Source organism: Lytechinus pictus, chromosome 1, assembly GCF_037042905.1.
Source record: "Lytechinus pictus isolate F3 Inbred chromosome 1, Lp3.0, whole genome shotgun sequence".
NCBI lineage: Eukaryota > Metazoa > Echinodermata > Echinoidea > Temnopleuroida > Toxopneustidae > Lytechinus > Lytechinus pictus.
In genome coordinates, this window is record NC_087245.1 from 10682575 (window position 1) to 10704037 (window position 21463).

Genomic DNA, 21463 nt, shown 5'->3' on the forward strand with positions numbered 1-21463 from the left:
GCCAATACCTTAACCACTAGACCACGGTGGCGGGCCAGCAGGAAGGCGAGACTGAGTTCAATTAACTGGCAGGCAAACTTTCAACCTTTTTATTGATTCTTTGTCTTTTTGGTGCAGATGAGTTAATGAACAATGAGTAGCCGCGTGCCGAAGTTGGATCTCAGCTAATACAAGCATTCATCAGAAAGGGGACAATATATGTATGTATATATATATATATATATATATATATATATATATATAGAGGCATCTTGGTTTTCCACGTATTGGCAATAATAAGACATCAGAAATGCGAAACAAATTCACAAGTAATGCAATTTTTGCAATGCCAACAAGTTCTTTTATTCACTTTCCAAATTTTCGGTAGACATCTACCTTCTTTAGGGAAGATTCGTGAATTGTGACAAGTTTAAATGACAGTTCATTTAAACTTGACAGTTCATTTAAACTGTCATTTAAACTTGTCACAATTCACGAATCTTCCCCGAAGAAGGTAGATGTCTACCAAAAATTTGGAAATTAAATAAAATAACTTGTTGGCATTGCAAAAATTGCATTACTCGTGAATTTCTTTCGCATTTCTGATATATATATGATAAATTGTTTAGACATAATGCATCCTGTTCAGGTTACAAAAGTGCAAAGAATGTTTCGTTTATATAATTTGCAATCACAAATTTAGATGCAAATTCACAAGGAAGAGGTCAGTTTTTAACTAAAGCTAATGAATGTGTACTTGTAAATACGAGAAGCTGACTATCTATCATTGTAAGTTTGCAATGAAATGCATGACATTTAACTGGTTTTGGGACCTAAAATTGATTTGCAATAAAAAATGGCAAGTTTCTCGCAACAACTCATTCATATTCTCCCATTTTTTATTCACTGGTTTATCTGTATCTTTTTCATGATACTCCTACATATCGGAATGCTTAAAACGTTCCCTTTTGGGTATGAAGTAAACAAACAAATATTTCAGCTTGCGCTCACATTAATTATTTAGGGAGATACAAATAACTGTCCCGTTTTCTAGTCCGAATAAAGCAGATTTTTATTTGAAAGTAATTGTTAAGTGAGAAATTGTGTTCATGATTTCAGAATAGTCCTTAGAATATACTGTTTTCATATCTGAACACATGAAATATCTAAAATTTCAGCTCGCACCTCACGCTCACGATATTCATTTAGTCCTTATGAAAAAGAAAGCTTAAATTTTTTAGCTCTTTGAGCAGTCGATCGGACCCCTCATGCACAATGTTATGTTCACCCCTGAATAGGCACTTTAGTGAAATTTGTTCAATTACGTGCACATTTTTGTCGTCATACAGTAAAAAGGTATGATAGTAAAATAAGAAAGTCTGCACAAATAAAATCAATAAAGTTACATGTTCTGTATAAGTCTTTTGTTTTCTTCATTCTATTTGAATTTCTTCCTTAAATGTGAAATACAGTTTATCTCTATTTTGAAAAAGTTTAACTATGAATAATACAACCAAATGCTTCTTCATCATCAAATATACTAAAAATTACATAGTTGATATTTCATTCCATAAATCGTAAGAAAATAGCGAATGTGACGTGTCGTCATCGAATCGAGTTTGTTACACTCTTAAACAAATACACCTGATTATTCCACATATCAGATATTGTGTAAATGTCATGTCCTATATTTCAACTTTGAAATATTTAATATACCTAATATCTAAGCCTCAAATATGCCCTTTCTGCTGTAATGGACCTATACCTGAGTGCATAGTTTGTCCCCTGTTTTGCCTATTAGATATGCACAGCACACTTTGGGAACGTTATTTGCTTGGTATGTTTACTTCCATATCCGTCATGGAACTAGATATGTGAGCAAACGCAGCGAGCGAGGAAAACATGCACCTTTTTATGGTAAAAGTTTAATTTAATCAACAGAATATGCAGTGAGAGATGGAAATCATATGTGTTTTCTATCAAAATGGTCTTCCCAAATTGATTCAGATGAGTAACTTTGCATGCTGTTACATGTATTTCTACAAGACGAAAAAAAATAGATAAATGAAATGAAATAGCGAAGTGAGTTTACGTTCTTTAAACATATATAAAGTTACATGTTTTATTTCACAAATTTATTTTTTTCTGATTACTCAAGTATAAACTTTAGATGTACATTCACATTTTCGCCAGAATATAACAAATATACAATGACGAATATAGTTATTACGCTTACGTAAGTAACACGACCATCGCATTTTGCTTTACTGCTTATGCGTACGTCAGTAAAACGTAATATAAGCATTAAATAGACCTGAATTATTTCGCATATGTGCAGCTTTTATACGAAATATATCCTTGCCCTTGTCAGTTAGGTCGATATAATTATTACACACCGATGTTCCTATCAATTGATTTTATAAGAGTTCGCAAGGAGCCGATATGAATCCAGTGTCTCGATACCAAGTATTAAAAAAAGGCCAAGGTGGAAGTAATACGTGTATATGGGCAATAAATATCATCAACTCGCATGGATGAATGAAACGGGGGCAAGGAAAAGCAAATGGGCAGGATAGGAGGGCGAATATTGGAAAGAATTAGATAGACAACGAGGTAAATATGAAGGGCAATAGTCAATACGGTTCCAGGACTATATGGACTGTGCTCCACCGATGTACTGCATAATTTATCAGAGTTTATTGAGTCATTCATTTATGGAGGTTTCTTTGCCTGGGACACAGCTGCTGCTAACCTGCATGTAAATGATAATACAAAAATATCATAAATTTGCAATCCCGTAAATTTGTACCTTTGTCACGCAATCCTCTGACAAGCTGTTAGGTTAAGCGTTAAGAATGCCTCTTCAACAATTGCAACACCGAAATACATTTCTACACACTTCACTTTCTCAATTTTTTCTTTTATATCTTTTAAGAACAAAATAATTGCAATCATAAACATATGACTAATACTAGTAAGCTAACATACTATACAAATAGTGTTTTGTGCAATAGTTTCTACTATCATTATGTATCTTGACACACCGTAGTATATTTTTACTTCATTATCATCTGGGTTTTTTTCATCATAAATTCCGACTTTTTTGCAGAAGAACAGTGAGCGTTTTGACTTTAGAGACAGCATTATTACAATCACCGCTAGCTTATCACGACGATTATTTTTTGTTACCACATTAAATCATGCTAAATGTCACATAATCAGTAGAATTTTCCTAGAGTAAAGATGTAAACGAAAATGGTTGTTTAGAGTGGGTATTCTCGAATATATGTGCCAATTTAGAAAAATAAATGTAAAAGAGGAAACGAATAAACCAAAAGGCTGCTGTATCTTACTGGAAATAATTGATGAATTGAAATAAAAGAAATGAATAAACCGAAGGTTAGAGGTTCGAGGAGAGTCCACCAATGAATACAAGATAGAATATGCCTATCAATCTTTTTCAGTATGAGCTCTATTGATGAAATCATACGTCTCATAAATTATTGAAATCAAATTTCACTTTGATACTAGATAAGTCCAGATGTGACAGCATGATTGATAAATCTACTGCAAAATGCAGATTTAATTTCATTTATTGTGGGGATTGTGTGGAAGCTACGGTTATTTTTCAATTCCCTTTAACTTTCTGGTCCTTCCTGTTTAAAATATCAGATATAAATAAAATTGTTAAACCAAGAGAAAGAGAAAGAGAGTGAGGGCGGGGGGGGGGGGGATTATAGAGAAAGTGGATCTCATGCTATCATTCAGCTTTAGTTTGTTGCTTTTGCACATTATTATCAGATAATACGAAGTAATCCAATTATGGTCAATTCAATTTCTTTCTGCGTTTGATTTAGGAGTCGAAGTGGATAGATACATAATCGATTTTATATTAAAAATCCACCACCACGATTACCTTTTACAGAGTAAGGGCTTATAATATTCGCTACCTTGATATATAGCAGCTCGAGTTTATCGGAGCATGAGTATTGTTTATTGGATCATAATTATTTTAGGCAATTGGAGATTAAAGAAATATGATTTCAGTTTTTCGAATACATTGAAACAGTGAAAATCGTACAGGGACAGTTCTAGTTATGACTTTCTGGAATAGGGTCTTATGTTAATTTATGGGTGTTCGTTCTCCCATAAACATAGCTGATAAATGTGAAATGACAATTACATACGGGGCGACAACCCAAAAATGTATTTGATATATACGTATAAAACTTTGCAGACTTTGAACATGGAATCATTAATTCATAGCAGTGGACTGTTATGGCATATTTTGGTATTACTGTACATTTTGGTAAAATACATTTGTTACCAAAAGTTGCCGATAGTGCTATGCCTGACATGATTTTTTGTTACCAAAATTTGCAGTTATAACGTGATGTGACTGCACATTTTGGACAATATGGACATTTGGTAACAGATTTGACGGTTGTAATTGAGTGAAGAAAGATAATTATGGTATTGGGTTAGACAAAAAGTCAGGGGCAGTAAGGGTGTGTGTGTTTGTGTGGGTGGGTGATTTGCCTCTATGTTCAATGCCATTTCGTCCAATGATCGTGTCGTCTAATGCCGTTTGGTCCAATATCATTTCATTCAGTAGTCATTTCGTCTGATAGCCAATTTATGTAAGAGCCGCGTCGTGCAAAGCCACTTCCTCTAAGAGCCATTTCGTCTAAATGCCGCTTCGTTTAATGGACACTTCTTCTAATAGCCATTTCGTCCAATAGCGAGTTCGTCTAGCTTCATTGGTAGTTGGTCCAATTGCCATTTCGGTTCAATACCCATTTGGTCCTATTGACAGTTCATCCAATACCCACTGAGTTGGTCCAATACCCATTTGGTCCAATTCCCACCTGGTCTAATAACCGTTACTGGGGGCAGGCGCGGATCCAGGGGGTGAATGGGCCCCAGGTAAAAAAAAGGTGGAAGAAAAAAGAAACACACCACGCTATAGGATGAACAACTATTATTTAGACACAAATAGTGATTTATTAGCCTGATTTTGATAACCGTCTGTGCAACGCATTCACCTTATACCCAGTTTTCTCAAATTTAATCAATTTTGGTGTTGCAATTTATTCTCCTCATGAAATTAAATCTAGTGAGATCAGTCCGTCAAGTAATATGAAACCAAGCCTCATGCTTTTACAAATTTGACATATAAATTTGAGTCATATCTGCATACCTCTTGTAATTTTTAAAAACAAAAAAAAATTATATCTTTGATTTCTCCCCCTTTTATGTTTTATTTGTTTTCTTTTCAGAGTTATCCAGTGAATGTAATGAAATATTGGAGATTCTATTATTTGTTTGCATCGTTTCTTTTACTACTGGGTTTATTTTGTTCTGATATTAGAATAAAAGCCAATGAAATTGGGCAGAGCAATGATCATTAAATATTTAATGATTTTGGAAACCTATAGTTTTGGGTGTCGTTTGTTTTAAATATTGCAGTGTTTTTGTAGCATTTGTTTATTGCGCTCTCCTCCCTTTTCTCTCTTTCTTACGCGAGGCGTCAGTTATTTTGGACATGGAATTATTAGTATTTATGTGTTTGTAATCCATGGAATTGCAACCTTTTTTGTTCTTGATTTGTTTTTGTTAATGCAATTCAAATAAATGGCAAGCGAAAAATAATTGTATGAAAACAATTAAATTTTCCAATTAAGAGATCTGTGGCCCGTAAGACAATTAGCTTAGCAATGGACGTAGAACATTTTCTACGATTAATTACATTGACTACAATATACAATCAATCGTAAAAATTAGAAAGATTAGACAAAATCAATGGTAAACCAAATAGGTTTTGCCAATTTGGTTTAAAAAAATAGAGACTGAATGAAATGCCCTGCTTGTGCAGTTACAGTTTTTTTTTTTAATGCAATGAATGAGTACAGACAACTGAGCGAATAATCCAAGAACCTACCACAATGTGCCGTCAATGTCCTGCACATTTTGGTAAATCTATCCTGGGTATAATCCTGCACATTTTGGTAAATTTACCAAAATGTGCAGATACCGAAATGTGCAATTTACCAGAATGTGCCGTAACATGGTCTGATTAATAAAACAGTGTACTCAACCATGGCAACAGGCGTCAATTGAGCGAACTGTGACAAAAGCGCCCATCAGCATTAGACATTTGTTTTTATTATACGCGGTGAATTAAGCGTAATTGATATATGAAATCTGCATAAACCATGGGTTCAACCGACCGTTTTCAAAACCACCTTTGTGAATTCGGGCCATAGATTGTAATAGAAAACCGGAGCATAACTCTAAAAAAAATAAAGGTGAAGTTACACTTTTCGTCAGTGCCCATGATGTGACAAAAAGAGAATTCAAAGTCCGTTTCTGAAACAGTCGTGAAAACACGTCTGTTCATGGGCATACGGATTGTGAAGCTCACCTTTCAAAGAAATCCTTGCGCTGTAGATGGAGATAGCGCAACATAAAAGACGCATCTAAAGATGCAGTGCCATGACTGTAGGGTAAATTGGCGAATCTCCGGCTCTAAAACAGAAAAATCTAAAACAATTATGTATGTATATATATATTCCTGTTTTGGAGCCGGAGATTCGCCATTGTCATCTTGCAGTCATGGCAACGCGTCTTTAGATGCATCTATTACAGTGCGCTTCCTCCATCTTCAGCGCATTGATTTCTTTGAAAGGTGAGTTTCACAATCCGTATGCCCATGAACAGACGTGTTTTTCACGTCTGTTTCAGGAACGGATTTTGAATTATCTTTTCTTGTCACATCATGGGCACTGACGAAGAGTGTGACTTTACCTTTCATCTTTGAGGGCTATGCTCCTTTTAAAATGAACGATTTTATTTCTACGGCATTTACTAAACTATGTGTGATCATTATTATTATCATTTTATATATATATATATATATATATAACGATATTACATTTCGCGTGTTGGACATAGATGAGATAAAAGAAGCAAATAGGTAATGCGTTATATTAGTTCCAACAGATGGCTTCCAAAAATGGTGTCTACAACTGTTGTTGCTAATTAAAAAAAACGACATAGTTTGCTCAATATCCAGAATTATGATTTTTTTTTGTCTATACCATGGTTAAAAGGGTCAGATAATATATATGGGGACAAGTTACAAGGAAAGTCAGTGGTCTTGTGCAAAAATCTGCGATGGATTAAAAAAAATTGATTTTGAAAGGGCTGCTAATACTTAGAGCGGACATAGCTCATTTCATTTTGGCCTGGGCGATGTGATTGTGGTGTCTAAACCACTGGTTTCAAGGGTCAATCAGAAAATTAGGGCAAGTTACAAGAGCAGACAGTGGCCTGGTTTGTAAAAAAAATCTAAGTCGGCTTCCAAAAATTGATTCTAAATTGACTGCTGTTCTGGTTTCAAGGGTAAGAATAATACATTAGGACAAGTTTAAAGGACTGTCAGTTGTTTGTATGTTAAAAAATCCAAGACGACTTGAAAAAAATGGGGTGTAAAATCACTGTTGTAATTTAAAAGTATACATAGTTTATTAGAAATACACATTGGGGGTATGATTTTGCTGTAAACACTAGAGTTTGTAGGGTCAAGAAATACATTGGGTTAAGTTGAAAGGACAGTCAGGTGTCAGTTATGTCCCAAAATCCAAATTTGCTTCAAAAAATGGGTTCTAAAGTGACTGCTGTTACTTAGAAATGGACATTAGTTCATACAATATCCACCTGTGAGAAATAATCTTGGTGCCTACACTTAAATGCATGGGGATACATTATCATATTGTTTCATGAGTTGGTAACAGCATCCATTTTGATGAAATCTTAGAATCCACCATGGATTTTTTTACAAAACTGAATACTAACCATCCTTGTTACTTGTCTGAATGTATTATATGACGGTCCCTTTATACCACAATTTAGACACCAACATTATTTCTTACAGATAGATATTGTAGAACTCTGACCATTATTGAGTGATATGAGTCGTTTTAGATGCATTTAAAAAAAACCCTCTTGGATTTTTAGGCAAATTGGACAACTGCATACCAATTCACTCAGTCCAAACGTATTGTTTTAACCGTGAAACCATAGTGTGGACACCGCAATCATCTCTCCTTGGTGGATTTTAAATGAACTATGTCCACTTTTAAAGTAATAGCAGTCATTTTAGACTCCGATTTTTGGAAGCCATCTGGGATTTTCGACATGCTGGACCACTGACTGTCCTTGTAACTAATTTTCAAAATCATATGCCCTTGACGGATACTTGTCCCAATGTATTATTTGACCATTGAAGCCATGGTCTAGACACAAAAATTATATCTCCCATGTGGATATGATATGAGCTATGTCCATTTTAAGTATTAACAACCGTTTAAAACTCAATTTTTTGGAAAACATCTTGGATTTTTGGACACACCAGACCACTGACTGTCCTTGTAACTTGTCCCAATGTACTACTTCACCATTAAAACCATCGAATACAAACCAAATTAAAGCCACTTAAGTAATAGATGAATTGTGGATTTTTTTGCCTACGGCAGCCATCTTGATTTTCCTGGTACCCTGGATTGTATATATATAAATGTATATATATATATATATATATATAGAGAGAGAGAGAGAGAGAGAACAATGGTAGGCGTAGCTTAATGCAAGGTTCCCCAGAGCTATCTACCCTTTGGAAGAATTGGTGATGCCGAAAAAATGTCTCTGCCGGGAATCGAACCCGGGCCCCCAGCTTTGAACGACGGTGCCTTAACCACTAGACCACAGAGACGGGTTAGTGGCTAGGGCGACCCCGATCCGATTGACCGTCAGATAGACAGATTTTCGACAATATACCAATTATAATTTCCTTTGTCGGGTGAAGGTGGGTTTTGAACAATGACAAGCCGCCATGCCTCAGCTGGATCAAAGGTATTGCTTTGATACAGTACACGTATGGGAGAAAGTATACAAATGTGTGAAGTTATTAATGTACAACAGCTTTGGCAACTCTTTTATTTAAATATTGTGTGAAAGAAATGGATGAAGAGAACAATGGTAGGCGTAGCTTAAATCAAGGTTCCCCAGACTTATCTACCCTTTGGAAAAATTGGTGATGCCGAAAAAATGTCTCTGCCGGGAATCGAACCCGGGCCCCCAGCTTTGAACGCCGGTGCCTTAACCACAAGACCACAGAGACGGGTTAGTGGCTAGGGCGACCCCGATCTGATTGACCGACAGATTTTTGACACTATACCAATTATAATTTCCTTTGTCGGGTGAAGGTGGGTTTTGAACAATGACAAGCCGCCATGCCTTTTAAATAAAAGAGTTGCCAAAGCTGTTGTACATTTATAACTTCACACACAAACATATATATATATATATATATATATATATATATATATATATATATATATATATATATATATATATATATATATATATATATGAAAGGGGCGCTATTTTAGCACTTGCCCCAGGCGCCGTTTGTCCTAGATACGCCACTGATTATATACGCGTATATATATATTTTATTGACCTGATTACACTTTATTGTTGAAATTCTTTTTTACTCTTTGTCTCCACATTCGCAGCTTGGTGTCACGGAAATCATTGATGCCGAAACCATCATCAATTTGGTTTTAAATCGACAATATCAAAGACCAGTTGTGTATCTTCCCTCAGCATTCAATACAAGGAATGAACGATGTTCTCTGATTTTCTCTCTCGTTTGCTGGTGTTTATTTTCTGCATCAGTTCTGCTGCAAGAGCACAGACATGTACAGGTAGGAACTCCGCAAACTTTTTTTTCTAAAATAGATGTTGTCATGTACATTGAAAGGTGTCTAGTTACACAATCTACTGGCTAGCAATACTCCTGAATGATATAAAACCCACTAAAGCAATCTAAGACATGGATATCATTTAATATTTGACACTAACACCACAACGGGAAAATCTAATTGCAGTCCAAACTTGGATAATCTTCAGCAGAATTGGATCATTTTGGCCGACCCCAACAGAAGCGTGCCAGCTAAACCCATTTTCTTACTTACATTCAATTTCGAATACATTGAGGGGTCGAATCTTACCTGATGAGAAAGGGAGTCCCTTAGCTCTTTAGAGGTCAGAGGCTTCTAGTCTATTTATCTGCTGCTGTTATGGCCTCTGCCTTGAGTAGAAAAGTTCATCACCGTTTGTTGTCAGGTGTATCAGTCGAATCAGGTGGTTTTAGAGGCATTACACTAAACTTGGTACATGCATTTTGTCACCTTTCGAATTGACTGGTGTAATAGCTTGTTATTTGGTCTTCCCCAAAAGACATATACCGGATAAAGATCAGACTAGACTTGTAACCCATGCTCTTACACATCAAAACATTAACAATACGCTTAAGATCGGCTTGTTGTTGAAAAGGGAATCGCAAGCATTTTTGTTTGGTTTTTAAAACACTTCACCATGTTCACGGCTTATGTGCATCCTATTTATCCAAGTTGCCATAACCCATCCCGGGAACCTTCGAGAAAAAAGCACGTCTTCTAATTCCTGGAAGCCACACATGCTTCTATTGTGGCAGACCATCTGCTGTAGCTGGACCAACCCTTTGGAACAAATGACCTCTCAACATCAACTAGATATCCACTTATTCAACTTTCAAGTCTTAGCTTGACATTTTTTTGAAACATTTTTTTCGTATTTCTTGGTTCATTGTAGTCTTGCTGTACTGGTAACCAACTCAGTTCTTGATTTGCTTGATAAGTTAGTAAGTAATTTACTACTAATAATATAGGCATTCCTTTGATATATTAGGCCCAATATGTATTTTTGTCCATATTGGAAAGGGCTTAGAGAAACATCCGGTTTATTTTATGTTATAATTTCAAACTTACTCTATGTAATATTATCGTCTGACAAGTCTGATCTGAAAACTTTCCTTAATTCTGATTGACTCAGAAGCCTATTTTCTGTGGTCACTATTGGATACAACATACTTTGTCAAATAAAATATCCTTTCAAGAAATGCTTCCATGATCTCAATGTATATTTTCAAAGGAAGGGCGAGCAAAGCAACGGAGTAGAGAAAGATTACATTATTTTGTCCATAAAAAAAACCAAAGTTTGAGCTTGGCTGACACTTTGGTATACAGCAACTTGGACGGACACATCCTAGAAAATATGCGATGGGTCGAAGTGACTGGTTGTTATGTAGTAAGTTAATTTCATAGTATTCAATTTCACACGAACAGGAAATATATTTATTCTCTCATGCTTATTGCGTGATCGCTCATTAAATTATAGAATCGGAATAGAGCAGTTGGTAAACCCATCAATTCCCGATCATTGTAATGTATCAGATTGTCATTGCCACGATGAAAATGCTTATATAGACAACATGTTGCACAAATTTTGTAGTTAACAATAATAATGAAAAATCAATCGAACACACATATGATTTATCATTTACAGTCGCGGGAGACACACGTCCCTTAACGGTGTACAATCAAACACATAAAAATGTTCATCTTTTAATTCTCGCTATCACAACACAGTCACAAATACGGAACAGACTTCACGCAACCGCGTAGCCAGGATTTCATTTTGGAGGGGGCGGTAAATGCACGCGAAGCGTGCCAACATTTACAGAGCGCGCGAAGCGCGCTCCCTAAGGGGTTGGGTGCAGGGAGGGGGAGTATCGATCAACCTTTTTTGAGCTTGCACTTTATGCATCGACGTTAGGATTCTCTCGATAGATCTTCATCCATGTAATCGAGGCACATGCATAATTCCCCCCCTTTAATTTGGGGTGATATGGTGACCACAATTCTACCCTATTTGTCTGCCAACTATTACACGGACGACTCCTGGGCTGCAGCCCGTACAGCGGGCCGCAGTTGCCTGGGTTAGTCAAAATCTACCACAAAATCAGATTTTGTATAGAGTCTAGATCTAGAACTAAGTTAGATCCTCTAAAAAAGGCAATTTTTTTTGCTAACTCACAGCTTAAAAAAAAAAAAATTGTCTTTTTTTATTACTGTCTGGCCACCAAACTTTTTATATTCACAAGCCACCCACCCCCCCTTGACAACTATAAGAAAAAAAAATCCCTCACAGTTACAGAGAACAATATTTGTGTTAGTCACCCCCCCCCCCAAAAAAAAAAAAACATGCCCAAGCCGAGGCCAAACACGAGCGTGAACACCAATCGACACCCATCCATGCTTCTCGAGACTTGACTGTATTTTTGTCCCCACAACGACCCAAGCCACAAAAAAATAAAGGCTCACTCTCACACAACTGTTCACATATCACACTGACTTAATTAGGTAATTAAAGACTAAAGTCCGAAAGTCAGATAATTACAGTCCATCGAATCGATATTGCATTTAATGTGGATTATTGGTGGATCACTGGCAATTGATTTCATGGGTCAGATCACCTCTCCAGCCGAAACCATTTCGCATGCGTTGATATGTACATAGCATATATGCAATAGGCCATAATACGTCTGAGCAACATCCGAATTTGCGGGTTTTTTCTTTTACCTGCTCCTCCTACACAAACGACATGCCTCTAGCACACAATGTAATGGGCATTATGTTTTACTTTCCCCAGAAATGGGGGATTAGATTCAAATAGGCCTATACGTAACGTACTTGCCCACTTTTTCCATTTTTACGCGTGGTCGCACCTGGTAATCCCGACCTTTCGTTGGAGAACGCGAACGCTTATTTACGACGGTAGTTGATTTTGGAAGAGCCTTTTGGGCCCATCGTCATGGTGGTAAAACTCTGTCCTGTAATGCAAATTGTGTGACATGAGATTTTTTTTTCGTTCGCATCTGGAACGGAAACATTCAATCTGCGTTTCGTGTGCAAAATTCTGGTTGCTACTATGGTAACATCGATATATCCGATTTAGGACGACTTTCCAGAGCCACATTTGGTTCCTCCCAGAGCTCGAGAGGCCGCCCGAGGGGACCACTTCAATTGAAGAGTGGATACCAGGCGCGGCCACGCGTAAAAGGGAAAGAGTGGGCAAGTACGTTACGTATAGGCCTATGTAACGTTATAAGGGTGTCAAAAACGATGTTTAAAAATACTGAAAAGGGGGATATGTTTTCAATACTTGTAGGGTTTCACAAGCTAAATACTTGTTAAGAGATGCATTTTCATAATCTGGAAAAGACTTGCCTCCCTTGCTTAGGGTGCATTTCGAAACCCCATGGTCGTGCCTGGTATCCACTTATCAATGGGAGTGGTCCCCCCTGGAATTTGAATCTAATCCCCCATTTCTGGGGAAAGTAAAACATAATGCCCATTACATAGTGTGCTAGAGGCATATCGTTTGTGTAGAAGGAGTAAGCAAAAGAAAAAAACCCGCAAATTTGGCTGGTGTTCAGACGCGTTTAGCACGTTTAGGCCTATTGCCTATGCCGTGTACATATCAACACATGCGAAATGGTTTCGGCTGGAGACATGGGAGAGGTGATCTGACCCATGGAATCAATTGCCAGTGATCCACCAATAATCCACATTAAATGCAATAATGATCTATATCAAAGCCTTAATTCAGTAACTTTTTTCTCACTCCATATGTACTCGATTTGATTGAAAAACCACTTTCTTATCCATGTCATAATCTATTGTAGGCCCTGCATTTCAAATATCTCCAGCCAGCTGTCATAGTAGAGGCTCGCCGCCGGCTCATGGGGCATATACGATGATGACCATCAGTCGTAATGTACATGCATGTATGGTGCGGGTGTCGCGGGAAAGAATTTTGCACACGAAAAGCAGAACTGTAGGGCCTGTAACCCCCCTGTAACACAAAGCTTAGAAATGATTGTAGAGCAGTTTTCTACGTTTGATTCTATTGACTATAATGTACAATCTTAAAAACCAAGTGTATGATTAAGCGTTAACTTTTGTGTTAGGGGACCCTAATATTACCGTCCGTGAGGTTTGCGAAAGGTGGCTATTCACTCGTCAATGGAAGTGGCCCCCCGGGCGGCCTCTCGAGCTCTGGGAGGAACCAAATGTGGCTCTGGAAAGTCGTCCTAAATCGGATATATCGCTGTTACCATAGTAGCAACCAGAATTGTGCACACGAAACGCAGATTGAATGTTTCCGTTCCAGATGCGAAACGAAAAAAAAAATCTCATTTCACACAATTTGCATTGCAGGGCAAAGTTTTACGACCATGATGACGGGCCCAAAAGTCTCTTCCAAAATCAGTATACCGTCGTAAATAAGCGTTCGCGTCCTCCAGCGAAAGGTCGGGAATTACAGCGAGCGCAAACAGAAATTTTCAATATGGGTTCAGGCTTGATAAAAAAGGGACCTGTTAAGGACGATTTGCAGTTAGTAATTAAGACGATACATATTTTAACTTTTAGATAATGCGAGCGCGAAGGGCGAGCTGAATATTTTTTTGACATTTCGACCTTAATAATTGATATTCAAAGCACTTTTTGAAATAAACGGAATAGGTATAAAACTTAACAATTGATGCGAGCGCGAAGCGCGAGCGGAAAAAATCGAGATTTCAGACCTGGACCGGTGAATAATTTTAGCACGTTTTGAATAAAGATCAAGCTGCGTATCTCAATAAACATGTGTGCGCGTGTTTTAGACTTAGACAGAATCTGGGCATTCTGAATACATTTCATTTTTTATCATGTAAATCAATAATGCGAGCGCGAAGCGCGATCGGAAAATATTTGATATTCCGGTATGAAAAGGGTGAATCTAAGCACTGTGTAGGGAAATTATGAGGTGTAGGTGGATAGCACTTAATAAATTATGCGAGTGCGAAGCGCGAGCTGATATCTTTATTATAATTTTGACCTAGGACCTGGATATTCTAGGTCTAAGGACATTTTGTCATATGAAAATGATGACTAACTTCCTATTCCTTTTCCTAATCGCGATATGAAACTCGTCGATATTCCTTTCTGAAAAAGGGACAGTTTAGTTATTAGAAATTCATGAAATTCTATTATCATATTTATCAATGTAATAACCTAATGAGTGAGTGAAATTTGTTGACATTTGAGGCCTGAAAACTGCATATTTTAAGCACTTTTGTAATTATGAATAGGATTTATGTTGATATATATTTAACTATTAATGCGAGCGCAAATCGCTAGACGAAATTATTGATAAACTGTCATAAAAGGGGATTTTAAGTAGTTTGTTACAGAATTAATATAGATAGAATCTTATTGAATAAACAAAGAGAATATGTAGGCCTACTTGGCAGATCAAATAATGCGAGCGCACAGCGCAAAAATCTGCAAATGATATTCGCACTATAAAACGGACATTTTACAGAGCACTTAAAAATCAATTTGTAATTAAACAAAATAATAAAAGCTCGATGTCCGAGCTGAAATATGTTTTGTATATTGACTTCAAATTTGATATTTTAAGCTACATATCAGCCTACTGAGCAAGATATTTATTTCATCCAACAGGCTATGCGAGTGCGAAGCGCGAGCAAAAATTTAATAAAGTGACATGAAATATATATTTTTAAATCATTTTCCAAGTCTTCCCCGGATCCGCCTATGTAAAATACGAATGTTGGACCCTGCCAATTTTTTGACATTTGTGTCCCTGCAAAACCTTCGCAAAACATTTGTGAGCCCCGGGTAAACGGTGCTTTGTGATTAAAATAAAAGATATTTCTATTTATCCTAACATAAAGTTGAAACTTTTGATCTCAACACAAAGACAAAAAATCGAAGAAAACCTCGAAATTCTCGGCTGCTAACTGCAGCCTTCCTCAGCGATGACCGAAGTGACCTGATTCGACCTGTTGATGTAGCGATCGATAATCGGGTCGTAAACACTCGGAAGTTTGTATTACCCTCCTTCCCTATTGAGAGAAGGTTTGTACTCCCAGATGTATATCGCTTCTTTCACACCTCTCTCAAAGTACCGCGACTCCCTGTCCAGCACTTGTACCTTGTTGATGTCCAGGTGATTCGATGTGAATGTGCTGCGATACCTCCGAAGAAATACAAGCTTCAGAGTGTCTACGACCCGATTATCGATCGCTACGTCACCAGGTCGAAGCGGGTCACTGCGGTCATCGCTGAGAAAGGCTGCCGTTAGCAGCCGAACATTTCGATGTAATTCTTCGAATATTTACATTGTGTTGAGATTAAAAGTTTTAACTTTATGTTATTTTCAACCAACACAGATGAACTTTCATGATCAGATATTTATCCTGATGAATTGAATAATGAGATAATTAAATTTTTTTTTTCATTACATTCATGCCCACAGTCGGAAATCATGCAGATTCCTCTCGGTTTGCTTCTGACTTTGTTTTCGGTCTCCCTGCAAGTGGCCAGAGTAGTTCATATATCGGAGACTACGGGTGTTTTGTTCAGACTACCCAACCATTTGGTACTGACTTCAGTGCAGCTCGACCAGCCAGGAATGAGGCTGGTGTCTACACCATATCTGCTGAGCTGCCTCAACATATGAAGCTGACATTTACAGCAGGGCCATCAGTTACCAGAGACACGGGATTGCACAATGGAACCTTGACGGTCTTTCTTGAAAACACTCTTGTCATGTACTTATTCGGAGCCAACACAGATGTAAGTCTAAACAGGGAATTGCCTTAGTAACAATTTAAGTTAGGAAGCTGGACTTGTAAACACGCACATATGCGTTCATTCTAGATTATAATGGAGTAAAAGCGTTTGTATGGTGTCATATTATGTAGGCCTACCTCTGTTTGGAATGACTGTATTGATGGCACAGGCTTCTCCATCACAGTAAATTATGCATGTTAAATCACGTTAATCTATTGTGTTTTAAAAATTTGACGATTTTTAGTCACCATTATCTGCTTACACTGTCTACAATCATCATACACCACTGGTTCGTAAATATCCGAGGGGTTCTTTTTGTTTACCTTTCTTCTGTGCAGGACCAGGCATATGGTGCCACCGCCGTAATTCCCCTTGAATATCTAGGTCAGGAATATTTTGTATCAGTTCGAGCTGGACCAAGCCCTGGAGAAGTGGTAATCTCTTCAACCGGTGAAGCAACTTTGATTTGCCTGACACCCAATGGTCCTTTTACATACAATGGCATCAGTTATTCTGCTCCCTTATCGAGTGTCCAATTTGAGATTCCGGCCTGGTATCAAATGGTAATCACAAGCTCATCGAACGACTTTACAGGGTCAAGAATACTGGCAAACACGACCGTTTCTGTCGTTAGTGGGTCGGCTTGTGCTGTCAGTCCAAGGCAAGGAAACGAATCGTGTGACTATGCCATGGAACATCTGATGCCTTACGATAAATGGGGAACCATCTTTAATGTACCGCCATTTATAGATGGGGTTTCTACGGGTTTCTATGTCCAGATTACCGCTGGGAGAGACGATACGACTATCAACGTCGATGGTACTGTAATCAGTCTTGATCAAGGACAGACTGAGAGCCGAGATGTCAACAACATCAACGACATTCTACGGATCACCAGTGATAAGCCCATCCAAGTAGTGCAGGTACTCGATGGAGCCACATCAATGGTTGTCATTCCACCTGAAGAACAATACACCCTCCAGACTTCTTACTTTCGTTTATCGGGTGCTGCATCCCTCGATTTATATTTTAACCACTTTTTTACAATCGTGGCTCCGTGCTCGTCCAGTTCAGGGATCACCGTTACTTCTTCAGCTTCTGGTTTCGCTAATTTGGCACCGTCTTCAACAATTAATGGTGGCATGATGTGTGCCTATTTTCACCAAGGAACCGAATTAGCTACCTATACGGTCTCGCAATACGATCCCGATGGGGCCTTCTTTGTTGTTAATTATGGAAGATACGGCACTGCAGGATATGCTTATGTGGGTGCTCAAAAGTACGAAACACAAAGATGCACAGACTATCAGACTATAACTTGTAGTGAGTATAAATATTATTATTGTTATGTACTAAATGTATTAAAGAAAGAGCATTCACCCCGACGTTGTGTTGTAAAAATTGTCTTTTACTAACATCACGCGGCACAATATGCTACATCTAACTGGACAACTGTTATTCATTTAAGAGCCGTGGGAGAGCCATGATGTAGTGGTTCTGACTCTCACCTTGTAAACAGAGGGTCGTATGTTCGAATCCCATCGCGGTCTAGCATCCTTTGGCAAGGCGTTAATCCACACTTTGCCACTCTCGACCCAGGTGCTAAATGGGCCCGGTAAATGGGTACCCGGTAGGATGCGAAAGATATTGTATGTTTGAATTTGCCAGCGCCATAATGAGGCTGCGATGAATGCAATGAATGCTCCCCAGGGAGTAGAAATTCTACACTTTTCGTGCGGGATTGAAATGAATCCAATGACCGGGGTAATGATATGCTGTAAAGTGCTTTGAGCCGTTCTGGGAAAAGCGCTATATAAAAATTGACTAGTATTATTATTATTATTTGATTCAATTTCCATTATCTAAAAATAGTAGCAACAACAAAAGCCTGAAATCCGACAAAAACTAGTTGCTATTATTGAATATGCTCTGAAGATTTCAGTCAGATTAAAACAGAATTCAAGGACATACCAAAATGTGGCTTCTCTACCGATTACTGTGCAAGACAATTACCCTCTCTTATGTGCATCTACTACAGATTTCTTATTTCTGCGATTTAACGGACTAGTTTCAAGCCCATTAATAGAGTATCAAGTGCGTGATATATGTGCGCTCACAACACAACCCAATGCAATTGCCTTGAGTTGATTAATTGTACTACAGTATCTGCGAAGCAAGATCAACAACGCAAATCTTTGTTTTAGTTAATCATTCATTGTTTCAATAATTCAAATACATTTAGATGTTAATGGTTTCATTTTTAAGGACATGCAAATCCAGAAGAAATTAGGTGAAAGTGAATAAATTATTTTTATCATATACTCCAAACATAGATCCTCCAACGACAGTCCAAACAACAACTACGTCGCCTTCTACAACAACACCGCAGATGACAACAACAATAACAACTACAACTGATGCACCTACTACAACACCGAGTACCGAACCCCCGACGACAACAGTGACAACCACAACACAGACAATTACCACTGCAAGAAGTACCGAAATCCCAACGACAGCAGCTTCAACAACCTCAGGTACATTAAAAGTAGTGGGTTCTTTACAATTTCTTAGTGCAAGTTAATTTAATAGAGCTAAAGGATATTAACCAGTATGATACAAAACAATTGTAATTACATGTGGACTGATGTGTCTGTGTCTTTATCCTGTCGACCATGCCTTGTAACTCTCTTCATAAGCCTGAACACTAGTTTGGCGACTCTTTAATTATGAAAAAAAAAAATGTTTTTTACGTGTATACAACTCTAAAAACACTTATTTGCTATTGCACTGATCCATCAGAAGGGTATCCAAAAATATTTACAAGTGCAGATTAACTTAATAATCTATGAACTAGTGGATTGAATGATAGCAAGCTGTTTTCATATAAAAGCTTGTTGTAACGTTTGTAAAGTTTTCCTTCAGCGATACTTCAATTCCACGCGTTGGTGCTGATACAAAGCAATGCAAATGAGCTCTAACGAAAATGTTTATTCTTATACCAAATTTTGACGCGAATACGTCGGTTACATAAACGCACTAAAACACAAAGGACATAAACATCCGCACATACCATCACTTACCCGCATACACCCTCCTGAACACACATGTACACACAAAAGCATTAATCCTCGAATGCTTAGCAGTGTAATTAATCATATGCAGAAATTTTAAATAATGAAGTGTGTAAAAGAATAAAGTAAAATAAAGTAAATTACAGGTTTATTAACTTCATTATATAGGCTTCACTATACAGTCAGTTCATTGGAGTTTTGGAAAGTGTTCAATACCATGGGGTATATAGAGCAAGTCGAATGTTGAACATACCTTGGATCCGCTACCCTGGGTTTCACGCGCAAAGCGATCTTCAGTCGGTCTGGGGCCTGTTGCATAAAACTTTTTCCATGAAAAAATCTGGCAAGTTTTTTTGCCAGAGGTTTTAATGTGTAATATTCAATGGCATAAATTTAATTGTCAGAGTTTTTGTTTATTTGCCAGAGTTTTGTTATGGCAAAAGTTTTATGCAACGGGTCCCTGTTGTCTAAGTGATGACTTTTTCTAATGTGGCGTGATGCGGTTCGTTTTCCACGGTCGAATGGTCCTGAGTGCCTGCATTTAGTAATGAGCTGCAATCTTTTGTTGAGTGTGTGTTTGTTCGTGAAGATGAAGTATTTTCCTCTAGGCAAAGGTTACAGATGCCATTCTTCCTTTAAGCTACGTTTTATTTTTTTCACTTCCTCCCACTTGAGTTCGTATTCTGTTTTTTCATTATTTAATTTCCAAATGTACTTAGAGAGTTCCGTTTCATTTTTACATCTTTCATAGTTAAATGATTTCTTATGATTGGCGTTTCTGTCTTTGAAAGCCCCACCGGTTGATCCGTAGTATTCTTTTTGCCCACGCTCTGACGCTTTGAGCCAGAGGCAGTTGGACTGAAGTGGGCTTACCGCCCTCTGTCTGCATTTGCAGTTAGATTTTTCCGCCGGCTTAGGTCACACGGGCCTAACTACAACTGGCAAGCAAAATATATTCATTCGAGCCAACCCATACCTCAATTTTTAAATTTGATATTGCTGATTGACAAAAATGAATGAATTTGATTGACAATCTAACACTGATTCTAGAAAGGATACCTACTGAACTTCCTTTATCCAAATTGGAAAGATATATCACTACTTTGGAAGTGTTTTTTTTACTGGCGGAAGGATTGGGGCCATTTTACTCTCTCAAGTGATGAATTTGATCCCGTCAATTGTTGTCTTCATAAATGTTGATTTATTTTTAAAATGAGCCGGTCGAGGTACCCTTTTCTGGTCAGATATGGAATGTCAGACATTATCCTATCCACTGGTAGTAGACATTCAACCCTCGAATTTCCTCCTTATTTTTTATGAATTCTTTTAAAGTGCCACTTTAACACACGAGTCTATGGGAAATGAATTAGGCCTGTGATTCCCTTACTGATAATGGCAGGGGGTGGTTAGACAAGCGGTTCACGTAGAGGGGGTTGTCATTTGGTTTTCTGTACGGCTGATAGGTCTCATTGTTTAAGTTTAGTGTTACATCTAAGTAGTCCACACATTTAAAGTTCGTTTAGACAGTGATTTTTAGCCCCATATGCTTGAAGATTATAGTCAAGTCTTTTTCTGCTCTGCTACCTGACGACCTGCAGGCACTCAGGGCCATTTGACCGTGGAAAACGAACCGCAGCACGCCAAAAAGTCACCACTTTGACAACAGACCGCCTGAAGATCTCTCTATATTTTACTTTTGTCAAATAAGTTATCATTATTAAAGAACAGAACCACTTTATTGTATTTTATACCTCTTTTAATAATCCAGTTGCTGATTCAAGAAAGGTTTCAGGCTACTTCTTACGTCGTTTCCCA

At 37.7% G+C, this 21463-nt stretch overlaps 1 protein-coding gene across 1 annotated transcript; it reads left to right on the plus strand.

The window, feature by feature from the left end:
* The first annotated feature begins 117 nt into the window (after positions 1-117).
* LOC129255023 (mucin-22-like) lies at positions 118-19762 on the plus strand. The gene is made up of 5 exons (XM_064095905.1): positions 118-200; positions 9558-9749; positions 16258-16577; positions 16913-17897; positions 18908-19762. The coding sequence occupies exons 2-5, from the start codon at positions 9671-9673 to the stop codon at positions 19156-19158; spliced, it is 1635 nt and encodes a 544-aa protein (XP_063951975.1). The 5' UTR covers positions 118-200; positions 9558-9670; the 3' UTR covers positions 19159-19762.
* The last annotated feature ends 1701 nt before the right edge of the window (positions 19763-21463 follow it).

Coding starts and splice junctions, on each gene's coding strand:
- LOC129255023 (XM_064095905.1), top strand. CDS start 9,671: ATGTTCTCTGATTTTCTCTCTCGTTTGCTGGTGTTTATTTTCTGCATC. Junction 16,578..16,912: donor TATTCGGAGCCAACACAGAT/GTAAGTCTAAAC, acceptor TCTTCTGTGCAG/GACCAGGCATATGGTGCCAC. Junction 17,898..18,907: donor CTATCAGACTATAACTTGTA/GTGAGTATAAAT, acceptor CTCCAAACATAG/ATCCTCCAACGACAGTCCAA.